At 44.9% G+C, this 26,400-nt stretch overlaps 1 protein-coding gene across 1 annotated transcript in view; it reads right to left on the reverse strand.

The window, feature by feature from the left end:
* Nucleotides 1–26,400, reverse strand: part of Kiaa2012 (KIAA2012 ortholog) — a 97,974-nt gene that overhangs the window by 19,990 nt on the left and 51,584 nt on the right. Inside the window, exons 13-15 of the mRNA XM_048345740.1 lie at nucleotides 23,347–23,407; nucleotides 7,797–7,934; nucleotides 747–819 (exon numbers count right to left, since the gene is read on the reverse strand). Coding sequence (XP_048201697.1) covers nucleotides 747–819; nucleotides 7,797–7,934; nucleotides 23,347–23,407 — 272 coding nt within the window. The remainder of the gene's footprint in view (nucleotides 1–746; nucleotides 820–7,796; nucleotides 7,935–23,346; nucleotides 23,408–26,400) is intronic.

The raw sequence follows: 26,400 nt of genomic DNA on the forward strand, positions 1-26,400 counted from the left end.
TGCTGGACACTTTTGTATAGCAGAAATTAGCATCTTCCTCTTGTTTGGCTAGACCCCATTATTACCACCACCATCAAATGCAGTCATTTTTGGAGGAAGCCACCATCGAGCTGCTGTTGCTACCCACCGTGGGTGATGTGGGCTGGATGTCTAGGTAATGGTCCCTGATCATTGTGATGTCATTCCTCCAGGCCATAAACTTTAGCTCTCTTACCTGCACAACCAACCCCATCCCCATGAAAACAGGTGGAATAGAGGAGGTGGTGGCGGGGCTCATAATGACCCCAAAGTCTCCACTCTCTTGCATCAACCCTACCTCTGTAGGGAAGAAATCTTTCAATAACTCAAGGACAGTAAGCATGTTACTCTCTTTTGCTTGTGTTACACATAAACAGAGGCAGATTCTAGTGGCACTTTTTACTTTGTTCTTTCAGCCCCAACCCAAGGGGAAGCAGAATGGGTTATTTCCATTAGCATCATTTTTTTTTCCAGTCCAGGGGCTTGAACTCAGGGCCCAGGCACTGTCCTGAGCTTCTTTTGCTCAAGGCTAGCACTCTACCACTTGAGACACAGAGTGACTTCCGGCCTTTTCTGTTTATGTGAGGAATTGAACCCAGGGCTTCATGTGTGCTAGGAAAAAATGCTACCAGTAAGCTACATTCCCAGCTCCATTAGCATCTTTTAGCAGCATAAAAGTCACCAGACACTTATAATAAGATTACCCAATCCAAGCCAGCTGTCCCTACCTGGGCTGAGTTCATCACTTTCTTTGAGGGTTCCTCTTGGTTCTTCATGAGAGTCCAGTTTATCTTCACTTCCCTATTGGGTTAACATACCATAAAGAATTTATCAGACAAAAATCAGGCAAACGCTCCTGTGACCCATGCCCTAGCTTTGTTAGTTGCTGCTTTTCTTTCTTTCTTTCTTTCTTTCTTTCTTTCTTTCTTTCTTTCTTTCTTTCTTTCTTTCTTTCTTTCTTTCTTTCTTTCTCTCTCTCTTTCTTTCTTTCCCTTCTTTCCTTCCTTCCTTCCTTCCTTCTTTCCTTCTGTCCTTCCTTTTCTTCTTGCTTCTTCTCCTTGTTTTTTCTTGCTCCTCTCTGTCCTTCCTTTCCTCCCTTCCTTAACCCTCCCTTCCCTCACTCTCTCTTTTTCTCTCTGTTCTAGGGACCAAACTAAGGACCTCAAACTTCCTAGGCAAGCAGTAGTTACAGTTTGGATACAGTTTGGATAGAAGTTGGGTCCCTTTAAGTGGGTGCTAGTGGCTCATGCTTGTAATCCTAGCTACTCCGGAGGCTGAGGATTAAAGTTTTTTTTTTTTGGCCAGTCCTGGGGCTTGGACTCAGGGCCTGAGCACTGTCCCTGGCTTCTTCCCGCTCAAGGCTAGCACTCTGCCACTTGAGCCACAGCGCCGCTTCTGGCCGTTTTCTGTATATGTGGTGCTGGGGAATCGAACCTAGAGCCTCGTGTATCCGAGGCAGGCACTCTTGCCACTAGGCTATATCCCCAGCCGAGGATTAAAGTTTGAAGCAAGCCCAGACAGACAAATCCATGAGACTCTTATCTCCAAGTAACTGGAAGAAAGCTGGAAGTGAGGTGTGGCTCAAAGGGTAGAGTACCAGCCTTGAGCAAAATAACCAAGGAGAGCATGACACCCTGAGTGCCTTGTACTGGTACATGCATGTGCGTGCACACACACACACACACACACACACACACACACACACGAGGAGGAGGGGAAAGAGAAGGAGGACAAGGAGGAGGAAAGGCCCATGTGTTGATAGGCTGGTCCCCACATGGCCAACTGTTCTGAAAAGTTCTGGAAATTTTGAGAGGTGGGACCTAGCTGGAGAAAGTAGGTCATTGTGAATAAATTCTCGGGGGTATCTTATCTCTGGCCACTTGTCTCTCTTTCTGCTTTTTGGTGCCCATGAGAGGAGAACATGCTTCTGTAGCCATGAGTGTGCCTGGGGCCAGCTCTCTGAAACCATGAACCTAAATGAAGTCTTTCCTCCTTCAAGTTGTTCTTTTGGGTGTTTTGGTCACAATGATGCCAAAGTAACTAATACAGCCACTGAGCTATGTATGCCCTGCCTTTCTTTGTCTTTGTTAAGTTAGTTTAGGAGGTTGCTACCTATATAAACAGCCTTAAAGACATGGGCAGGCCGGCAGTGGCCCTGCGCACTGTTAAGGTTAGTTGTACTCATCGGGATGAGACCTTTTCCTTTCTGTGCAGTGCTGACTGCATCGTATGTGCAGGAGTTTTCTGAGGGAAGTTGAGATGAATGTCACAGGCCCAGGCAGAGCACAGGAAAGGAAGCAGATCTCCATAGACTTGGCAGACATGGGTATGACCAGAGCAGAGACCAAAGTAAGAAGTGTGGGAAGGAGTCAGATCCCCCAAAGCCCAGTAGCCAAGCTAAGGAGGAAGGCATAGAGTATTTAAAGCAGGGAAAGCAAAGGGTCAAAGTGGCCTTTTGTGGCAGAACAAGGATTATCCTAGATTGGGTTTCTTATCATATTTGCCCTCTCCTCCTTCTTTCCCTGTGTCACATGAGTTATTTACAATCTCATCACCCAGAAATCTCCCTAACAGTGCTTCTCAACCCAGGCTAAACATCAGGATTATTAGAAGAAGTTTTTTTTTTGGCCAGTCCTGGGGTTTGAACTCAGGGCCTGAGCACTGTCCCTGACTTCTTTTTGCTCAAGGCTAGCACTCTACCACTTGAGCCACAGCGCCACTTCTGGCTTTTGTTGTTGTTGTTTTCTACATATGTGTTGCTGAGGAATCGAACCCAGGGCTTCATATGAGGCAAGCACTCTACCACTAGGCCATATTACCAGCCCCTAAAAGTTTTTTTTTTTTTTTTTAAAGGATTTCTAAGACTTAAACCCAAGCAAGAAAATCAGACTCTGGAGCTAGGCTGTTTTTAAGACCCTCAGGGTGATTCCAACATGCAGTGGGTTTGCTAACCATTGCCCTCTGTGGTTGGAAGGGCAGCTTCCAAGTAGCCAAAGAAAAGTGGCAGGTGAGGTGGAGGACCCAAGAATAGCCCCATGTGCCTGGACCTTTGCCCCCACAACCCTGGCTCTAACCACACCTTCTAAGGGAGCCTTAGAAATCTCTCTGGATTGATTTCCACCCTTTACAGACAATTTTACACTTTACTGTCAAATCCCAAAGTGCTTTGGGAAGTGACAATTCATCATCTGCTAATTCAGCAGATTATTTTTTTTCCCCCCTGAGTTTCCTCCCTGGCTGTGGCTGTTTACCCTGTGTGTTTCCCACTTGTTATCTTAGTGCTTATAGCTGACATCAAAGAGCAAAGGCACACAAATCATCTTCCTTCTTTTGGGTTTCTCATTTTGGAGACAATGCAGATGTGGCCAGGCTCACTAAAAGAAAATTCATATCTGAATAAAAAGAAAAAAACCCCAACAACTCTGCTTCTAGCATAGTTAACTGCTATTTAGATGACTACAGAAGAGATTAAAAATAATCCTATTTATAAAGCCTTTTAACAACAGGAAATTGAATGGGAAGAGAGAAACAATTTTCCTCCTTCAGAAGAACTTCAAAGCTAGCCAGTGCCAGTGGCTCACGCCTGTAATCCTAGCTACTCAGGAGGCTGAGATCTGAAGATTGTGGTTCAAAGCCAGCCTGGGCAGGAAAGGCAGAGAGACTCTTATCTCCAATTAATCAGCAGAGAACTGGCGCTGTGGCTCAAAGTGGTAGAGCACTAGCCTTAAGCTGAAGAGCTCAAGGATAGCACCCAGGCCCAGAGTTCAAGACCCAGGACTGACAAGAAGAAGAAAGAAGAAGAAAGAGGACGAAAGAAGAAGAAAGAGAGAGAAAGAAGAAGGAAGAAGCAGTAGCAGCAGCAGCAGCAGCAGCAGCAGCAGCAACAGCATTTCAAAGCCCCAAAGTATCAGTCATCATTCTTCATTCTCAACAATGTGCATTGCTAAGCCTTCAGAGATGAAGAATATATTTCCTATGTCATGGATGAGGTAAATGGAGGCAAAGAGAGTGTGGGATTTGGAAAGAATTCTCAAGTGTGAATCCTTGTTTAAAAAAAAATTCACTTGGGGTGGGAATGTGGCTTAGTGGTAGAGTGCTTGCCCTAGCATGCATGAAGCCCTGGGTTCGATTCCTCAGTACTAATCAACAGATAAATCTGGAAATGGTGCTGTGGCTCAAGTGGTAGAATGATAGCCTTGAGCAAAAGAAGCTCAGGAATAGTGCCTGGGCCCTGAGTTCAAGCCCCTGGACTGGTAAAAAAAAAAAAGTATTAGTTTTAATTCTGTCCATTTGAATAGTATGCTGCTTAGAAGTGTCAAAAGGGATATAATTTTTTTGTTATTTCATGTAAGCACATAGGAAATAACAGACCTAATGTCATTCATTTGTTGCAACAGACTGAAAGAAACTTAAATGGCCTGTGAACTGGAGATTAGTAAAAAAAAAAAAAGTATGGCAATTTATTTATACAGTAGAACATCATGCAACCATTTCAAAGATTATGAAGCTGGGGGCAGTGGCTAAAACTCGTCCTCTTTAGCTACTTGGGAGACAGAGAGGCCTTGGTTGAACGCAAGCCCAGGCATAAAAGTTTGAGAAACTTCATCCCAACCAATGACTAGATGCAGTGTCATGCATCTATTATTACAGCTATAGGGAAACACAATGACTGGGTGCAGTGGTGTATTTCTTTCATTCCCGGTGACCAGGGGAAGCACAAGTAGGATTGAAGAGGTAAAGTAAACCCCATTTTCAGGCAGCCCCCGTTTTGTTGTCTGTTTAAACTATGAGTAACCCAGGCCACCAATTATCCCGGCTAGCAGGACAAGCTTATTAGGGCCCAGCTGGTCAGGAAACTCCCTGCTTAACTCTAACCGCCTGGGAATGCTTAACTCTAACTGCCCCGGAATACCTCGAGCCCTGAGCCAATCAGATTTGTACCCGTATCCTAATCTTGCTTGAACACCTGATTGCTGTAACTTTGGGTTTTTGCCTTTATAAGCTCTGTGAAATCTCAGCTCAGGGCCTTCCTCCTAACCTCTGCTGTGTTGGTGGGTAAGACGAGGCCTGAGTTGCAGCTCGCCTGAATAAAGCCTTGCTTTTGCATTTCGGAACGTCTGGTGGTCTTCTTGGGGGTCTTCTCGTGACATGGGCATAACAGGGTGACTGCAGCTCATTCTGGCCTGGGCATATGGAAAGACCCTACCACAGAAATAACCAGTGAAAGCTGAGCTGGTGATCTACACCTATATTCCTAGATACTCAGGAGGTTGAGATCTGGAGGACTGGGGTTCAAAGCTCAGACAGAAAAGTCCAGGATACTACAATTCCAAAACAGTTAACAAAAAAAGTCAGATTGGAGGCATAGTTTAAGCAATAGAGCACTGCAAGCAATCTGAGCAAGTGCAAGGCACTGAGTTCCATTAAAAAGAAAAGCCAGTAATTTCTTTATGAATTAACATAGAACTTCAAGTAATACTTTGTAAAGCTGTATGCTAATGGCTCACAACTATAATCCTGGCTACTCAGAATGCTGAGATCTGAGGATCACAGTCTAGGAAGGAAAAACCTGTGACTTTTTTTTTTTGCCAGTTCTGGGACTTGAACTCAGTGTCTGGGCTCTGTTCCTGAACCTCTCTGTGCTCAAGGCTAGCATTCTACTACTTGAGCCACAGTGCTACTTCTGGCTTTTTCTGTTTGTGTGGCACTGAGGAATCAAACTCAGGGCTTCATGCATGCTAGGCAAGCACTCTTCCACTAAGCCATATTCCCAGCCAAACCTGTGACTCTTATATCCAATTCACAACCCAAAATCTGGAAGTGGAACTGTCTGTGGTTCAAGTGGTAGAGCTCTAGCCTTGAGCAAAAATATGCTCAGGAACAGTGCCCAGGCCCCAAGTTCAAGCCCCAAGACACACACACACAGGAGAAAGAGAGAGAGAGAGAAAGAGAAATACTAAGTAAAGAATAGAAAGGGGTCTGGGAATGTGGCTTAGTGGTAGAGTGCTTGCTTAGCATGCATGAAGCCCAGGGTTCGATTCCTTAGTACCACATAAATAGAAAAAGCCAGGAGTAGCACTATGGCTCAAATGGTAGAGTGCTGCTAGCCTTGAGCAAAAAGAAGGTCAGGGACAGGGCCTAGGCTCTGAGTTCAAGCCACAGCACTGGCCAAACATAAAGAATAAAAAGGCTCTGGGTAGGCATGGTGGCTTGTGCCTGTCATTTTAATTACTGGGGAAGTTTGAAGCCAGACAAGGTAAAAAGTTCACAAGACTCCATCTCAACTAATAAAACCTGGACATGGTGGTGTGTATGTATCATCACAGCTACATGGAAGCATGAATAGGAGGATGGAGGTCCAGGCTGGCTGGGCATAAATGTGAAGTTCTATTTTAAAAACATCTAAAAAGTGCTGGAGGTGTGGCTTAAGTGGTAGAGCAGCTATCTTGCAAGCAAAGGCTCTGATTTCAAACTTCAGTACTGCCCTCCCAAGGGTTTCTTTTTACCACACTATGTACTTTGTTTATCTGTTGTGTTTAGCATCTTTTCTGTCTTGGAGCAGAGCAAGGAACTTGGTCTGGTGTGTAGTGTGTGTGTGTGTGTGTGTGTGTGTGTGTGTGTGTGTGTGTGTGTGTGTGTACTGGGGCTTGAACACAGGGCCTTGAGCTCTTGCTTGGCTTTGTTACCCAAAGCTGACTCTACTTCTGCCACACCCCTACTTGAGCCACACCTCTACTTCTGCCTTTTTTTTTTTAACTGGTTAATTGGAGATAACAGTTTCATGGACTTTTTAGCACAGTCTGGCTCAGGAATGAAACCCATGTCTCAACTCAAAATTCATTTATGAGGTCTGGGAATGTGGCTTAGCCGTAGAGTGCTTTCCTAGCATGCCTGAAGCCCTGGGTTCGATTTCTCAGTACCAGCCTAGGAACTAAATTATTGCTAAGAAAAAAGGGGACCATTTCACCGATGGAAGTTCTGTTCTCCCTGATTCTATCTTTCAAAGTCCCTTCTTTCAAGGGATGGTGGCCTTGAAGGTAGAGTGATTGAAGCCTTCCTTCCACGGCAACCGTTTCTGTTCCTGGTCAGTTTCTTGGATTCCATGGTCATATGTTTTTAGTTCAGTCAGCTCTGAAGGGTGAAGAATGGGTGGGGAAAGGCTGAGGGTTGAACTGGATGGGTTAGTTCTTGGAGCATTTGGTGAGCACCCTCCACGGCTGTGGGCTGTGTTAGAAGCTGGGATGGGAGGAAATAGCATAAAAATAGACAAAAATATCCTCACTAGAGTGCTCAGTGCCTTAACCAGAAACCAATCAGTTTTGAGAGATCAGCTCTTGCAGAACAGAAAACAAAGCCAAATAGCTTGAAGTGAATCTATAGCTGATTTCTAAATAGTTAACAATCAGACTTCTCCACAACAGGTATATCAACTTTACCAAGTAATACTTGTAAACCAGTAGCATTGTTAGTTACTGTGGAGATAAAATGAATTACATTTGCCTGTTTGATAAGGTGATTCAAAGTTATCCTTCTCTATTCCCTGTCCTCTACCACTCTAACCAGACACCCAACTGATTTGTCCTCGATGGCTCGCTGAGATTACTGTCCTAATTTGTTCTTTCTTCATCTTGCTACCAACTGCCTTATTTCTATCCCTTCTGATAAAGCAGAAGCACCCAGGGACTTCTGAAGCTGTTTTTACACCATGCAGAAGTGTGTTAACTGGAATTCCTGTGTATGTGTCTATAAAACCCCTCGCCTTCTCAGTGTGAGTTCACCTTCAGGAACGGCATCATGTCGATGTGCAGCTTGCACGTGTAAACTTCGGTTTCGTTTGAACATATCAGCTCTTTATTTATACAACTTTGAGGCTCTCCCGTCTTCTGAGCTGCTGCCTCCAAGGACTGCCTGGCTCCCTGGGAGAGAAACAGAAAGCCCAGCTTTCACAAGAACGATACACATGGTGACAAGAGCCAGTCCAAATCCCCTAATATTTATAAAAAGCAAGTTCTTTTCAGCACTCTAGCACTAGTAGCAACACATCTATTTTTATTACCACCAAAGACACAGGGGACCCATAGGTGTAGAGAACAACGGAAGACTGGTTAAGAATGTCCACAGAATGTGGGGGGGAAGGAGCCTTCCAGGCTTGTAATGATTTCATTTAATCCTCCCAACCACCCTGTGAGATGAGGGGACTGAGAGGCTCTGGGAGGCTCAACAACTTTCCACAAGTCAGTTAGCTGGCATAGGAAGGAGCTAAAATCCCTGTTTAAGGCTCCTTTTCTTTTTTTTTTGGCCAGTCCTAGGGCTTAATCTCAGGGCCTGGGTGCTGTCCTTGAGCTAATTTGCTCAAGGCTAGCACTCTACCACCTGAACTACAACTCCACTTCCATGTTTTTGGGTAATTTATTGAAGAAAAGAGTCTCACAGACTTTCCTGCCCATGCTGGCTTTGGGCCGTGATCCTCAACTTCCGAGGAATATGGGTGTGAGCCACTGGTGCCTGGCTTGTTTTTGTTTTTGAGACCAGGGGTCACTGTGTAGCACAGGTTAGTTGTACTCGTGATCCTACTCTTAGCATTTAGCATATTGGAATTATAGGAGGAGTATATCACCATGCCCAGCTGTTGTTGTCTGTAACCAGTATTTCAACTGGGTTTATGACACTTTTCTCATTGGCTCCCTACCAACTGAGCCATGCGTTCAGTCCCTAAGACTCCTTTTAAAACGAGATTTCTATAGTTTCCACAAACCAAACCTGCCCTACAGCAAATAGGGTTATAGTAAGATTCTAATTCATTTCCAAGCTGGAAACGTATTTGGCATATTAGAAAACTTGATCTGAGCCAGGCACAGTGGCTCATGCATATAATCCCAGCTAATGGGAGCGGAGATCTGGAGGATGGAGGTTCAAGGGCAACTTCAATGGCAAGCACCTGTGGTCTCAGCTATGTGAGAGGTTGTTGGTGGCCTGTAGGCTTTACTCCAGGCCAGCCCTAGGCAAAAGAAATGGCAGACCTTACTTGCAAAACAAAACAAAGAAATAAATAAAAAACCCTCACCAACAAAAATAAACTCAAGAGAAAAAGGGCTAGAAACCAGGACATTTGGCTCATGTGGTAGAGTACTTGCCTAGCAAGCATAGGGCCCTAGTTCAAACCTTAGTATTGCCCTTCCCACTCCCCTGAAACTCTCCCCTCTCCAAAAAAGGGAGGAGGGAATGTGACTTGAACAAATGTGGCAGAGAGGCAAGGAGACTGGGCCAAGAGGAGCCTGGGAGGCCTGGAGAGACTCTGATATTTGGGGCTAGCTCTCGGCAGTCACCACCATGCACAATTTGATCTGAAAGTCACTTTCCAGCCCACGCCCCACCCTGCAACTGGGTGATCTTTGCAAGATGCAGACTGACCACTCCTCTGCTTAACACTTTCAAAGACTACTGCCAATGGGCTTAGGTTTACGAGGCCCTTTTTGCATGGTTCTATCTCTCCAGTGTCATTTATTGAGTATTAACTCCCCCACTCCTCCCAGTACTTGGGATAGAACTATGGACCTCATGCTTACTAGGCAGGCACTTTACCATTTGAACCAGGCCCTAAGCCCTTTTATCCTTCTTTCACATAGGATCTCGTGCTGTGGCTGGCCTTGGATGCAGATCTTTCTACTTCCACCTCCCAAGTAGCTGGGATTATAGGTGTGTACCACCATACCAGCTTTAAGTGTCTTTTCTGTGCCACGCAGAATGCCACATGCAGGTAGAAGTCTCCACTGTTATGGAAAGTGTACCTCTCTTTCACTGAGAGGGAAGAGAGAACAAAGAAGGAAATGGAGTTTAAATGAGTCAGAAGGTGATACAGTCAGTCTCCCCCCATACTGTACAGCGGTGAAGCTCTCTGAGGCAGCAGCCGTAGCTGTCTTGTTCCCAAGTCACAGCAGTGCTTGGCTCAGGATTCAGATACACAGCTTTTATGTAAGGGATACATAAATGAGGACAGCTGAGGCAGCTAATGTATAGCCCTTCTCATTGGAAATGGTGGGGGGCAGTGAATACATTTTCACAGGAAGTGTGCATTGACCTCTGGAGGCCTGACCTCTGCAAGGCACTGGTCCCTCATTCCCAGAGGGAAAAGTTGTTATTTTTTCACATTTGACTTTCTGGGGTCACATACATTAGTGTGCTATGAGATCACCCTGGGTGGGGACTTGATCATCTCCATATTTTCTAAGAGACTAACTCTCAGACGTCTGTCTCTCTGGGCAGTCGTAAACTCTCCCTCCCATAACATTTCTATTACTTGTAAGCATTCACAAAGAATTAGCAATTGCTGGGTTACCACAAGCAGCCATCATTCCAACGAACACCCACACCCATTCCCTTTGTTTTGAAGTGTGGCTAGAGATAAGGATTTTTTTAAAAAAAGAATACATATCCAATTCTTTGTCATCTCAGCCATATATCTGATTAGCTTCTCAGGCAGAGACATCCTCTCCTCTTTTCTAGATCAAATGGAAGCCTTTGGTCCAAGTCAGACAGAGCATTTCCATCTTCCTAGCCTCTATAGCCTTGCATGAAACATGGATGGAGTAACAGAAATCCAATACTACTGACTACTGATTTAATTATCAGTATTTCTCCATTATTCCTAAGGAAGACTTTGTAGCAGGCTGGAAGACAAAAAGCACAACCAAGACCAGTTTCAGTGGCTGGAATCACTTTAACTCTTTCAGTGGGGCTCAGACTGAAATGGGGAGTTTGGGGGTTTTGAGAAAAGTTGACTGGTAAATCTTTTTCTATAATAGTTCTCTTGACTGACTCATCTCCTTAATGTTTAAGGCCATCAATTCTACTTAGAGAGATGTTTTCAGTGAAGTCTCTACAGCACCTGGAATGTACAGTTGTGATTTCACTTATTATTTTCAAGAGTTCTAGCAAATAAACGATAGGGAGAAGCAGTTTGGGAGATGGGAGGAAAGAAAAGACTAAACACAGAAAGACGATTCTGAGAGTTATTGATAAGAGAAGACAGAAAGTTGAATCCAGGAAAGCAAGTCATGTGCTTGGGTAGTTTTTATTTAGTCATTAAACTGGTATTTATTGAGTACCTTACCATGTGCCAGACAGACAAGCACATAACAAAGCAGGATGATTTTAGATGGTGACTCATCTATGAGACGATGCAATAGTGATAGTGGATAGGGGGATGGTGATAGGAATGGCAAAGAATGAGTGATATGCTGGTCAGGTGGTCAGGGAAGATGAGGACTGAGGTGATCACCTTTGAGCACCAAATTGATCATTCCTGATCAAAGTGATCGGGAATGAGTGACTTTCTGGGGTGCTCAGGGAAGAGCTCTCTGAGGTGGTGGCACTGGAGTCAAGACCAGAAGGAGCCAGTCAGCTGAGCACTGGTGGCTCACGCCTATAATCCTAGCTACTCAGGAGGCTGAGATGTGAGGATCGACGTTTGAAGTCAGCCCTGGCAGACAAATGAGAGAAACTCTTACCTCCAATTAATTAGCCAAAATGTGGAAATAAAACTGTGGCTCAAGTGGTAGAGCACCAGCCTTGAGTGAGAAAGGCAAGTGGTTCCTGAGTTTAAGCCCCAGTGCTGAAACGTTGGGGGAAGGAGGAAGGGGATGAGCCAGCCCTAGATGTATCTATCTTTAGCAGTCTCCATTATGATGATCTGATTGTTTGGGGGGTGAACTGAAGCAGGAACTCTTTGAAAAAGAAAGTAGAGTCCTAGCCTGCTCTGCCCTAAAATTCTGGGCTCCATCCTTGGCCTTGTGAGATCCTTTCTGTTGTGAAGGTACAGTAATCAAAACTGACACTCAAATCTCTTGAGCATGTTGAGAGCAGAGACAGCAGGTTAAGCAGGGGCCAATGTCTCAAAGTGTAGGAAGGAGAAAAAGAAAATACAAGGCCAAATGGAAGGGAGGAACATGGGAAATAGAGGACTAGAATAAAGCAGAGATGCCTAAAGTTGTTTTGTTTGTTTGGTTTTGTTTTTGTACATACTTTGGTGGGGGTGATTCAATGACTAATGGAAAAGGTGAAAAGTTTAGCAGAAAGTCTAAAGCCATCCTTGCCTTGTACAACAAATTGATGGGAATAAAAAAGGTTTTTAGGTCTGGGGATATGGCCTAGTGGCAAGAGTGCTTGCCTCGTATACATGAGGCCCTGGGTTCAATTCCCTAGCACCACATATACAGAAAATGGCCAGAAGTGGCGCTGTGACTCAAGTGGCAGAGTGCTAGCCTTGAGCAAAAAGAAGCCAGGGACAGTGCTCAGGCCCTGAGTCCAAGGCCCAGGACTGGCAAAAAAAAAAAAAAAAAAAGTTTTTAAAAAGCCATCCTTTCATCTATCCTGTATACCTATACAGTATTTAAGATTTTTAATGTTCAGCTTAAAACACCTGGAAGCCTTTCTGTTTAGTAAAAGAAACAATAGCGATTAATGAGTTAATTTGGTAAAGCTGATTTGAATTGCACAGGAGGCATTTCATAAGGGCTTGGCATTAAAATAGCTATCTGACATTTAAAAGGAGATGACTGTTAATGAATTCAAGAGCTAATCTTACACTCTAACCAAGGGAGAGCCGCTGGAAAATCCAGGCTGTAAACATAACGCCTTTCAATTGAGATATGGGTATGCAAATATCCATGGGACATATACAGTAAAACTTAAAGTGCGTATCATTAAAATTAAGTAAATAATTTATCATTTTTCTTTCATAGGCTTGGATTTTGGTATCTGAGCTGTGGACCCAGGGAAAAACCTTTTCCCCTGTAATTTTTTTTCCTTCTCTTTCCACTTGGCATATTTTGAAGGGTCACTACCACGAGTTAGCTTGACAAGTTGGCATGGCTGACTTTGAGGGGGATGAGATTCTGAAGCCAGAGCAGCGACCATGACACGCATGGCTCCTGAGGTCCCCAAAGACAAGGATCTGTCCTGTAGGCATCCCTCCCGGCCTCCTGACGTCTCCCACTCCTTTCTAATTGGGGTTCCCCACCTTTGTAGCTGCCGCTTAGCCGCTTAATGGCTCCAAGGAGAGCTCTGGTCCCTCATTAAGGAGGCTGCAACCCAGGCTGGCAGTCTACCTGCCTCCCACGCGGCTCACAACTGCTTTCTCCCCGAGCGCCACGGCCCTGCCAAGAGGCTCTGGGAACCTGTGGGCAAGTTGGGTGGGGTGGGGGTGGGGTGGGAAGGGTAGAGAGAGGCGGGAATCTTCGTGCTGCTGGGGGCCTTTACTGAAACCTCCAAGGAGGGATAGACAGAGCGTCTTCATGTTGTCACATCAAACCTCTGTGCACCCAGGACATTCGAATGGAAAAGAGTCGCTTCTCTTTCTGATTACCAGTCTCCCCACTTCTCCTCTGGGCTCCTCCAATTCCCTGGTAGTAGGAGAGACTTACTGGGAATGGGGGAGAAGTTAGTGCTAAGAGTTGAGCTTCTTCCTCACCCCCAAAACCATCTCAGACTGAATCCTGGAGATGACCATTCCTGCCTGGAGCTAAGGGCTGGCTACTTTCCCTGTGTTTGGCCTTCTTGTTCCCTAAGCAGCCTATGGGCCCTAAAATTGCAGTATAATTGGGGACACAGGTGAAAGCTAGCTGTGCGGAATATAACTAGCTTCTCTGAGGAGGCTGCCTACCAAGGCTCTGAGGGCCTGGCCCAGGTATCAACCTCGGCTCATCTGGAGCCCCAGCAAGGCTGATTCTCCTCCCCCCCCAACCCCAGCCAGCCCCCTGGGCTCTCCTCCAAAGACTGTCTCTATCTCTGCACCTCATCCCCTCTAGGGTCCGCCCCCCCCCCGCCCCCCCCCCTCCAGGAAAAGCTCTCCATGGCAGAGTGCCATAGGCGACCTCCAGATCTCAACAAACCAGACTGCCTCTTTCCAGGTCCCCAAAGCACAGCCTGCTTCTTTCCACCATGAATGTTCCAGCAGATCCTGTGTTGGTCACCTGGGTTCACTCTGCCCATCTCAGTCACCTGAGGTCCTACCTCACATTCTTTTCCCTTTTTCTTTTGTCTGTCATGGGGCTTGAACTTAGAGCCTGGGTGCTGTCCCTGAGATGTTTTGCTCAAGGCTAACATTCTACTACTAGAGCCACAGCTCCTATTCTGGTATGTGGTGTGTGTGTGTGTGTACGCATGCACACACACACTGGAGATAAAAGTCAAAGCTAGCCCAGCTTTGAACCTGGATCCTCAAATGTCAGCCTCCTGAGTAACTAGGATTAGAGGGGTGAGCTACCAGAGCCTGACTCTGTCTTATTATTATTATTATTTTTTTAAGGTTCTAAGGGTAATGTGGTACCCACAAAATATCTGAATGGATTATTTCAGGAAAGCTTCACCAGTGGGCACAGTGGAGATATGATTACTTTTAGCTAGAGAAGAGATTTCTTGTTCTCCTATCAGGCACTTTCTCCATTAATTTTTTCTTTTTACACCTTAAGTCTATAAAAAGAGATTTTACATTCTCTTAAGTGTTTAGCAAATTAGCCCAATAATTAGCAATCATGGGGGTGGGGGAGAAGGACAGCAACCTTAGCCTTTGTGAGGGGTGACTTGTTAACTTACTAAACTTTCTGTGCCTCAGTTTCCCTACTCAAAAAATAGGGCTCATCTCACAGCTCTTCTCCAGGAGCTATTGAATAATGAAACCTGGGATAATTCCAGAGCTTCTATTATCTGAAAGTTAAATCTTATCCATGGATTCTAATTGATATTGTTCTCAATTTAATTAAGTGCTTTGTTGACACAACAAAATCATTGTTTATCTGGCTTAGTGGGAGCTGCAGGAGAAAGCTTTTGAGCCAAATGAGTGATCTGCTCCACCCCTAGGGAGAGAGCAACTGGGGTTTTCTGTGAGAGGTTCGTGGTTGTGTTTAGGTTGGAACCTGGATGGATTGGGGTAGTGACACACCCCTGGCTGACCTGGTGCTCCGGGCTCCATGTTCCTACCTCCCCTAGACTTCTCTTTGGGAGAGATGGCAAACAATTATTTAAAAGAGAAGCTAAATCACAATGGCTCATGAGTGGAATCTCTCTAATGGGCAGAATTTTAAGCAGTGAGCAAAGCAGCTGGCTTGGAAGATGCTTACAGCTGAAAGAGGAGTGGGGAGTTGGGGGTGGATAGATCGGCTCCTGCTTCTTGATTTCTCTTTTTTTCTATGTCTGCACACTAATATTACTTACAAGCTCTGAGTCCTGTTTTATTATGTCTCATCTAATCTTTGTCATAAACCCAAGGGGAAATATTATCCTTTTACCCATGATGAAAACTGGGTCTCGAAGATGATTAAATAAACTTAAAAACACACAGCCAGTAAGGAAGAAGAGGGGATCTAACTAAGGCAATGTGGGATGTAGGTCTCTTCATAAGCCCACATCTCATGTGTGAATGGAGTCCTTCTGGTTCTCATATCTGTTCCCTCCTGTGTAAGATGGAAATAATAACTGGACTCACTATTGGGCTATTAAAAGGATTAAGGAAGATGTTCCTAAATTATGTATACAAACCACTGGCTGTTATTTTCTACCACTCAAAAAGACGCCCCCCCCCACCCCCAAGTTAACAGGGAGATAGCTGTTAATACTTTGGATAGCTACAAGGAGGTTTACTCTACTATTCTCTTCATGTTTACATATGTTTGAAATTATCTATAATAAAAAGAAAAAGGAATTAAGTAAGATGATATTATATTGCTGGCAACCAACAGATCAATAAATATAGATTCATTGGAGTAAGAGTCATAAAAAGTCAACCAAAAAGTTGTGATGTTGTAATCAAAATCAAACCCTTTCAGGAAGTCATCCTTAAATCATCTAGGGAGCTTGGGGGCAGATAAAGTAGTTCTGTGGGTAAACCTGGACTAGATGAAGTTTGTTTAGATCTTCAAAAAAAAAAAAAAAAAAGCCTTTGAGGCGCCTGTAGCTCACACCTGGAATCCTGGCTACTCAGGAGGCTGAGATCTAAGGATTGTGGTTCATAGCCACCCCAGGCAGGAAAGTCAGTGAGACTCTTATCGCCAATTAACCACCAGAAAACTGAGTTTGTGGCTCAAGTGGTAGAGTGCTAGCCTTGAGCTGAAGAGCTCAGAAACAGTGACCAGGCCCAGAGTTCAAGCCCCATGACAAAAACAAAACAAAACAAAACAAAAAAACAGCCTTTGAGCTGTGTGCTGGTAGTTCACACCTGCTATCCTTGCTACTCAGGAGGATGAGATCTTAGGATCTCAGTTCTAAGCCAGCCAGGGCAGCAAAGTCCATGAGACTCTTAGAATTAACCACCAGAAAACTGGAAGTGGTGCTGTGGCTCAAAGTGGTAGAGCATTAGCTTTGTGCCAAAGAACTCAGGTACAGGGCCCAGGCCCTGAGTTCAAGCCTCACAGGACTGACAAAGGAAAAGCCTTTGACCCAAGTCCTAAGACCAAAGCTGTTTATCAACTGGGGAGTGGGCAAGGGAGGCTGTGTCCTGGAGGAGAGTTGAGGGAAGACAGTTGGGAGCACAGGGCACTCCTCCCCTCTCCATGGGAAAGAGTTCTGGTTATCCATGCAACAATCAATACTACTCAGCTTCACAGAAGTCTCCAGAAAGTCTGCATGGGACCTAAAACTTTACCAGACAGCAAAATACCAAGTATCAACTGGCTACCAATTGTGAGCAGCACCTAACCACTGAAAGAGTTGTGAGGGAAATGCCGGTTGAGCCTCAGTATCACCGAAGATAAAACAAGAGCATCTCCTGCTTTAAGGATTGTAAATTCTCCTGTGAGTGATGAACTTCTGAAGATTACAGTCCTTCTAATGAAGAAAATTATTTGACAATTTTTTTTGGCCAGTCCTAGGGCTTGAACTCAGGGTCTGAGCACTGTCCCTGGCTTCTTTTTGCTCAAGGCTAGCACTCTGCCACTTGAGCCACAGTGCCACTTCCAGACATATATAGTGCTGAGGAATCAAACCCAGGGCTTCATATATATAAGGTAAACATTCTACCACTAGGCCATATTCCTAGCCTTTGACAATTTTTGTGTGTTTTTTTCCCCACATGTCCAGGACTGTGCTAGACACAAGAGATATAAGGGTGAATTCAGCAGGAGCTAACCCTCAGTAGGTGGTTCTTTTAGATAACAGTTTTGCTGAGGTTCATCACAGGCAGGGTTTGGGATGGCTTGGTTAGTCACTGAAACAAAAGATTCTGTTAAGCCTTTTACTCAAGTGCATGTATGGGTCTATTGTCCTGAAAGAAGAAGGCTGACAAGAGACATGAATGCCATCTGTGAAACCCTCAAGGAAACAGAGACATACACGTTTTCTTCTCCCCAAATCTTACCACACTAGGATTACAAACGAGTCTTTGAAATCTAGGAGTATTTAGACATGTGAAACCAAGTATGAATTTATGCTGCAGTCAACTCATGAGATGCGAGCTCCAGAGATAGCATAGGGGAAATAGAAGTGGCTTTGTGAATAGAGATGTGATTGCAGTGTAACAGGATTTGTAGGACACTACTAAAGTCCTAATCCCCACAAAGCATCAAAACAAAACACAAGATAAAGCACGAGGGAAAGGGTGTTTGCTCTCCCTAGGCTGGAGATGGTCTGAACAAAAGGGGAATTGACTAGGTGAAGATTGGTGGTGCTTTCTTTCTTGTTTTAAACAAAGAGATGCAATGACTCCTGGGAAATCTCATTAAGGTTGGAGTTTGTTCTTTAAAGCTCTTCACTGACAATCTCTGCCTTGACAGCTTTATAAACCAGTGGGCCTGAGAGTTCCTCTTATCCCAAGCTTACACACATGGGCCTGGATGGACGGGGAAACTTCCATACTTGCGACCAAACTTTTCACAATAATAGGAAAATTCATTATCTCTCTGTCCTAGTCAGAAGAATAAAATGTTGAAGAAGGTGTTAAGACTCCTGAAAGGTAGATTCAGAAGATAGCTGAATGAAACCTAGCAGCAGAATAAAATTTAATTAATGTTATATATTTTAAAGTGTTTCAGTTAGGCAATAAATTTTTTTTTTAAAAAAGAAAAGAAGAAAAAAATAAAGTGTTTACAAACTGATGGTGTAATGGTGTCAACTCCCGTTTAGCTTGTTGTATATTTGTGCGCTGTGAATTATTGTGTGTTCTAAATTATTTTAAACCACATTTGGATTAAACTAGCTCCTTTCATAATCCATCCCCCACCCTTTATTTCATTCATTTATTTACTGCCTGTCTTGAGATCTGAACTCAGGGACTGGGTGCTGTCCCTGAGCCTCTTTGTGCTCAAGGATAGTGCTCTGCCATTTGAGCCACAGCACCATTTCTTGCTTTTTCTGAGTGGATTATTTGTTTGTTTGGTTTTTTTTTTTTTTGCCAGTTCTGGGGCTTGAACTCAGGGCCTGAGCACTGTCCCTGGCTTCTTTTTGCTCAAGGCTAGCACTCTGCCACTTAAGCCACAGCACCACTTCCGGCTTTTTTTTTTTTCTATATATGTAGTGCTGAGGAATTGAACCCAGGGCTTCATGTATAGGAGATGAGCACTTTACCACTAGGCCATATTCCCAGCCCCTTCTGAGTGGATTATTGGAGATGAGAGTCTCACAGATTTTTCTTGCTTCCTTTCTCACACTATGGAAGTCATGCCTTCAGTTTAGCATTTTGCTGTTTAATTGGAGATGGAGTTTCTTGGACTTTTCTACCCAGGCTGGCTTTGAATTTCTATACTCCAGGTTTCAGATTCCTGAATAACTATGATATAGGTGTAGGCCTCTAGTACTTGGCTTAACAACCTTTGCTTTTAATGCCTGAATTAAATCTCTGTCATAATCCTCACTCTAATGTTAGAATGGTAGGCTGTTTCCATTTTTCTGTTTTCTCCCTGGGCTGGCTTTGAACTGTGATCCTCAGATCTCAGCCTCCTGAATAGCTAGGATTATAGGTGTGAGCCACTGGCACCCAGCTTGCTTTGGTTATTTTTGAGATAGGGTTTCAAATGTATGTCCAGGATGGCCTAGACTTTAATTCTCTTGTTTATGACTCTGGGAGATCTAGGATAACGGGTATATATACCTTGGAATCTAGGTTTTCAATGGCAGAGACAGAGGTCTCAGGACCCGCCCCTCCCCCCCACCCTTGGACTGGCCTCAAACTATAATCCTTCCCATCTCAACCTCCCATGTAGCTAAGATTGCAGGCATGAACCACCATGTAAGGGCTTCTTTTGCTTATTTTTTTCTAGTTCCCAAAGTTTTTCTTTCAAAATGTAATATAATCTTTACCAAGTAATGTTATAATACTTTACTGCTAAAGTTAATGAAATTATTTTACTTTTTTTTTTTTTAAAGTTTCTCCCTGCACTGCATCAGTATGTTAATATTTCCTCCTGGAATTTCCATTTGCAATTTAAACACTCTTTTTAGGTCCTGGTCACCTCATCCAACCTGCAGCCTCTCTGCAGACAAGGCCCTGGGGAAGAGGAAACTCGCTGGCGATTGATGTCAGGACCCACAGAGGGAAGAGCAGTCCTGGGTCTCTGAAGGTATCCTAGGAACTAATTTCTCTTAATCAAATGGAGGGCCTGGGGAGGAGCCACAGGCAGACAGGGAAATAAATCTGAAGGAGAATACCAAATTCTGTGCTGACTGGGAAGGACCTGCATTAAAAAAAAGGGAGGGGGGGCATCTACTTCAGGATTTCAGAACTGGCAGGCTCCATCCACAGGCAGCTATTAATATGCAAAAAATGCCTTCATAAATACTTGATTCTGTTCACAGTGGGGAGGCAGTTCATTTGAAAGAGGAAATGGGAGCTTGGAGTTGAAACATGTCTGCTTGTCTCCTTTCCCTTTTTTCCTCGCTCTTTTCATCTCCACACTTCCCCTTGTAGTTCGCTTCCCCCTCTCCGCCCCTTAACCCCCTCTTCCAACTCCTAGAAGTTGCTGATGGCAGCTGCTGTTCTCCTTTCATTGAAGGATTCACCGCCCAGGCCCTGATCCTCGGGTCAGGTGAGAAAGGAGGGGATCTAAGGCACGGGGGTGGGTGACCTGGGGGTCCCTTGAGACTGGACTCTCACCCTTCCCGCTCCCAGGAGGATTCCGGTCCCACCAGTAGGGGGCGCCCGAGGCAGCCCGCAGACCTGGGTGACCGGGACCCCTTTCTACAGAGCTGAGTGGATGGCAGGGTCGGTTTCCCAATCTGCGCCTGTGACTTCTCCTTACGGGGTGGTGGTGATGCCAACATATTCCCGATTTGAGATACTTTTCCTCTGGGCTAGCACTGTGAGAAAAATGTCGAATTTCATGGGATAGCATGGATGATATAGCCAGATCCCAAGGAGGGAGGTGGGGCGAGGGTGAGGGACAGGGCAGGCAGGCAGAGTCCCCGGAGAAAAAAAAGCAGGGCAGAAAGAACTGCTGGGGCTGATGAAAAGCGATTTTGTGTGCTCTCCTTGCCTGCTTCAGGGCAGCGGAGGCCGCAGCATTTTGCCAGTGGCCCATCGAGGTAGGTAACTCAAATCTGCTGGGCAGAAATTTGTTTCTAAATCCTTTCCAGATGCTTTATGGTAAACATGAAATTAGTCATTTATGTGGAGTAGGAAGTAGTTAAAATTGGAGTCAGTGATTAATCTAATAAAGGGTCATTAGCCTCAAGAAGTAAGGGGCGGGGAGAGAGGGAGGCCTGGGAAGGACCTCCACCTCCCCTCCTCTACTTTCTCTGGCTTTAGGGGCTGGTGGGGCTCCCTAGATTTTCCTTCAAATGATTTCTCTTTGCTACTCATTGTAAAGGAATTACGACTATGTGACTTTAACAAGTCAACTGGTTTCAGTGGGGCTCTGTACCCCATCCTGCCTCTCCCCCTTAATTTCAAAAAGGCCCATGAAGTATCAGAGTAAGCAGGCTGGCCACAGCAAGAAAACTCAGGATTGGAGTTTAAGACCCAACGTTTAGGCTCTTTTGGGGTGCTAAGTCTAGGGCTTATTTTGACATTGCTGAGTCACTCATTGATTGCCCGTGATATTAAGTCTCCTCAGATGTAGCCATGGGCTGTCTGAATTTGGAGTGCTTTCAAGATTTAGGAGGCATTTGAATTGGACTTGTGGATTGAGGCTGAGATCTGAGGATGGCAGTTCAAAGCCAGCCCCAGCAGAAAAGTCCATGAAACTTTTTTTTTTTTTTTGCTAGTCCTGGGGCTTGAACTCAGGGCCTGGATGCTACCTGTAAGCTCAAGGCTAGTGCTCTACCACTTGAGCCACAGCAACACTTCTGGCTTTTTCGGTTTATGTGTTACTGAGGAATTGAACCCAGGGCTTCATTCATGTGAGGCAAGCACACTACCACTAAGCCACATCCCCAGCCCCTCTATGAGACTCTTATCTCTAATAAATGACTCAGGAAAAGGCAGAGGTGGCACTGTGGCCTAAGTGGTAGAGCACTAGCCTTGAGAGAAAAACCTCAGGGACAGTGTCCAGGCCCTGAGTTCAGGCCCTAGGGCCAACACCAGAAGAACAAAAACAAAAATGCATTACAAAAAAAAAGTAGATGTTGGTTCTGTGGTTTCTCAGTAGCAGAGGGATGGCCCAAGCTATGTTTTACCTCAGAGGAGGCCTGATGAAGAAAGGCCTGGGGTTTTAACAGTGACAACTCAGCTCCTGTTTCAGAACTCAGCTCAGACACCCAGATAAAAACAACCTCATTTCTATTATTATTATTATTTTTTTTTTTGGCCAGTCCTGGGCCTTGGACTCAGGGCCTGAGCACTGTCCCTGGCTTCTTCCCGCTCAAGGCTAGCACTCTGCCACTTGAGCCACAGCGCCGCTTCTGGCCGTTTTTTCTGTATATGTGGTGCTGGGGAATCGAACCTAGGGCCTCGTGTATCCGAGGCAGGCACTCTTGCCACTAGGCTATATCCCCAGCCCCTCTATTATTATTTTTAAAGAGTTCATGACAGAGGGGAAAGCTAGGCAGTGGCAGAAAGTTGGAGAAAAGGGAGAATTGGAGATATACCCTGGAGGCTCTTACATAGCAGTGAGACCTAAGTCCCCTTAAGCCCCGTGCTCTGCCTCAAGTGCTCTGAGTCTCTGGATTCAACTCTAGGAATTTCCCTGAGATGTCTCTCTAGGGAGACTCTGGAGATAGCCACAGAGCTACGGATGAAGGATCAAACTTATATCTAGTCTGCACAGACTTCTTTGAACCACTAATAGATATTTCCAACTCATCCAGATGAAGCATTCCCCCTCTTCTTCATGATTACTTTTTTTTTTTTTGCCAGTCCTGGGCTTGGACTCAGGGCCTGAGCACTGTCCCTGGCTTTCTTTTTTGCTCAAGGCTAGCACTCTGCTACTTGAGCCACAGTGCCACTTCTGGCCGTTTTCTATATATGTGGTGCTGGGGAATCGAACTCAGGGCTTCATGTATATGAGGCAAGCACTATTGCCACTAGGCCATATTCCGAGCCCCTCATGATTACTTTTTTTTTTGTAATTTATTTATTAATTAAACACAAATTTTTTGACAAGGTGTTGTGCAAAAAGGGTACAGTTACATAGTAGGGCAGTGTGTACATTTCTTGTGATATCTTACACCCTGTTTTTCTTGCCCTTCCCTAGGTCAGGTAGACATATATACAATACACAATGTACCAAGAACATATACAGTAGCCACGTGGCCTACGCCCAAGAAAATTCGCCTAGGGCTTTTGTTTTGTTTTGTTTTTTGCCAGTCCTGGGCCTTGGACTCAGGGCCTGAGCACTGTCCCTGGCTTCTTTTTGCTCAAGGCTAGCACTCTGCCACTTGAGCCACAGCACCCCTTCTGGCCGTTTTCTGTATACATGGTGCTGGGGAATCGAACCTAGGGCTTCATGTATGGGAGGCAAGCTCTCTTGCCACTAGGCCATATCCCCAGCCCCCGCCTAGGGCTTTAAATGTAATGTCGATATTAGACAATATGTCGATTACTTTTGCATTTTTAATTCCTTGATTGTTTTTATTTCCCTCCCCATTAGTACTGAAAATGCATTCTACCTCAATGGCTGACACATTTGGGTGTCCTTATAGCCCTCTAACTTCACAGAAATCTAGGCGAGGCCTGCTTTGCTTATTCATACACACAGGCAGCCAGACAATACAGTTCCAACAGAGTTAAGAACTTCCAAGCCTAGGAGACCTCTGTGATATAGTTTATAAGTAAATCCTTCTCTCATTCTACTGATTAGGTAAATGAGGGCCAGAGAGATGTAGAGGCTTACCCTAGAGTCACACAGCAAACATAAGAACCCGAGAGTCTTGATTCTCAACACTGTCTATTCAGAGTCAATATTGTACCTGCTTCTCTGTTGTTTGGGTCAAAGGTGAAGCCTCATAAAGACTCATGTGAAGATTGGTTCTGGACTCAGTGTTTGCTATGATGAAAATCAGAGAGAAAAAGGATACAGGTCGTCAGATCAAGGTCTTATGAATTTGCACATGTCCTATTCACATACACACCAAATTCTCATGTATATTAGATTATAAACACACATGTACTTATTCACATATATTCACATTTGCTCATTAAAAACACTCATAGCCTCTACAAGCATGATCTAAACAAGTGTTAAATACATTGTTATAAAAAATTGCTAAGACCTTATGCTTAAACTTACATTTTCCTTGTTTTGGTTGCTTTTTAAAAAGGACAAAAGTAAGTTCTTTGTGTTATTACAATTCAGATAAAGCTGAAATTAAAAAGGAAATATTGATGGAAAAAAACCTGCTGATGCTGTTGAATATAAATTTTGTATGATCGCACTTCGCTGAAGTAGAAAAATGTTTCTGCAGGCAGAGAGAGAGAGAGATATCAGAGACTTCCCTTTCCTCTTATAATGCGGCAGTGCAAGAGGGGTGGGACCATGAAACAAAGGCAAAGATCAAAGAAGATATAGGAGGAAATACATGGGTGTCACGAACCAGCCACGAAGCTGGTGACTATCCTCTATGGTTGTGGCTATCACTGTGCTCTGTGAGCGTGGAAGCTGAGACTCACAAAATGGGCTCATTCACCCATGCTAGTTAGGTACCGTGGTCACTAAAGGGTAGGGCTTCTTGCTGTTCCTCCACTGCAAATAACTGTAATATTTATAAAGGAAGGCTTATTAGAGGAACAGAGTCAGCTAACACATGGCTCTGGTGATAAAGATTTTACTCTCTTCTATGGGACCAGTGTTCACGTCATTTTTTTTCCTCCTTTTGTCAGTTGTGGGGCTTGAACTCAGGGCCTGGGTGCTATCCCTGAGCCTCTATGTACTCAAGGCTAGCATTCTACCACTTTAGCCACAGCTCTACTTCTGGCTTTTATGTGGTTAGTTGGAGATAAGAGTCTCATGGCCTTTTCTGCCCTAGCTGGATCCTAACAGTCAGTTATCTTCCGGTCTTAGCCTCCCGAGTACCTAGGATTACAGGCGTGAGCCACACTGGGTGTGGATGCCCGTGCAGTGCTCACATCTTTGTGCTCATCAATATCTGTTTAAGAGCCGACAGCTGTGTGTGGTTCTGTATCTCTTCCCCTCACCCTTTCACCCCCAAGTTGTGGGGCTTGAACTCAGAGCCTGGGCTCTGTCCCTGAGCTTTTTTGCTCAAGGCTAGTGTTCTACCACTTTAAGCTACAGCTTTACTTCTAGTTTTAGGTGCTTAATTGGAGGAGATAAGAGTCTCATGAACTTTCCTGCCCAGGCTGGCTTTGAACCATGATTCTCAGATCCCAGCCTCCTGAGTAGCTAGGATTACAAATGTGAGCCACCAGTGCCTGGTTGACATTTCTTATTTGAATTAGCTTAGGGGAAACTGAGGCCCAGCGAGTGGTTGGCATACAATAGGCTTAGAGCCAGGCCTTGAAACAGTGTGGGACCAGAAACTGGAACCCAGATGTCCTGACTTTGGCTTTGCGCTTTTCCTCCACATCAGACGGCCTCCATTAGCTATGCCTGAGCTTGCCACATCGCAGCTGCCTGGCTGCGATCCATCCTATGGACAAATCCAACCCGGCAGAATGGTGTTGTGATAAGGTTCACTTCACTGTGGCTTGGAAAAGAACCATGGGTCTCTTCGAAATGCAACTTATAAATTCTAATGCATAAGGGAAGTTCTTGTAACACCAGAAGAATGAACCAGTCAGCCAGAGTTCAAGAAATGTAAACACATTTTTAGATAGGAGACTGAAAAAAAAATCACTTAGGACTTTTCATCTCTTGGGTCAAGACCTTGGTAATTTACTGAGGTCTAAACCGTCAAGGAGGAGACATGACTCTAACTGCATTCCTGGGAGATAAAGCAATGGGGGTGGCCAAGCTCCTTCTTGGAACAATACAGCAAGATCTCCTCCTGCTATCAAATCAAAGAAACCGATGAACCTATTGACTGACACAGGGTCTAGTCCTTATTTAGGAGTCTTAAGCATAGACCTTACACCCTACTGCTTCTGGGCTGCCTGAATCAGGATGCTCAGTCTTTCTGTGATGAACATTTCTACCATGAAAGAGATAAACAGAAAACACATTCCTTCCTCGACTGCCCACCACCAGGCCTGAGCAGATGTTCAGATGCTAGCATTAATCTACCCGCAGGCTTTTAGTGAGGAGATAGCCTTCGTGGCAGATAACCAGGCCCATTTCTGGGGTGACCCCTCCTCCAGAGGTCTCATCCCAAGCCCCTTCTGTCTTCTCCAAATCATGGGATCCTTCACCAAACACTCACAACTTGAAAAGCAGGAAAGAGCATCTGGTTCTAGACTGACATCCCGCCCACCAAGTTTTCTTTCTATTTATATCTGTGTTGACACTGTTTAATTTCCAAATCGGAAACAGTCCGATTTATGCCCATTTGTTTCAGGGCACTTAGTTCTTTGGATATGGGAAGCTGCCTTGATGGGTCTCATTTGGTGCCAGAATAGAACCCTAACTCCAGAGCCATGGCGCTCCTTCCTAAAGGTGTGCCAGGGCTTGACAAAGAATGTGTGGCCTGGAGGCTCCGATGTGGCCCACATCCCACGGTTACCTGGACAGTAGCTGCTGGTGATGCTGGCATGAGCTCCCTGAAAGCTGATTGGGGCTCCTCCTCCCCTATATCCCATTTCTCAGGCTTGAGGACCCCTTGGTGGCCAATGTGCTATCATGGAATCTTCCTCTTAGCCTGCAGTGTCTCATCATTGGAGAGCCATTGTATCACTGCCCAGCGAGCCCAGAAAGCATCTTTGCCTTCTCATTGCACTGCACACAGACTTGTTGCTTCACAGCCAAGCCCAGAAGGAGACCACCTACATGTCAGCCCTGATACCTTCATGGTTTTTTGTGTTGGTCATAAATGGAAAATGCAAGGGCAAATTCCAGATTCTTAAAAAAAAAT

Source organism: Perognathus longimembris, chromosome 4, assembly GCF_023159225.1.
Source record: "Perognathus longimembris pacificus isolate PPM17 chromosome 4, ASM2315922v1, whole genome shotgun sequence".
NCBI lineage: Eukaryota > Metazoa > Chordata > Mammalia > Rodentia > Heteromyidae > Perognathus > Perognathus longimembris.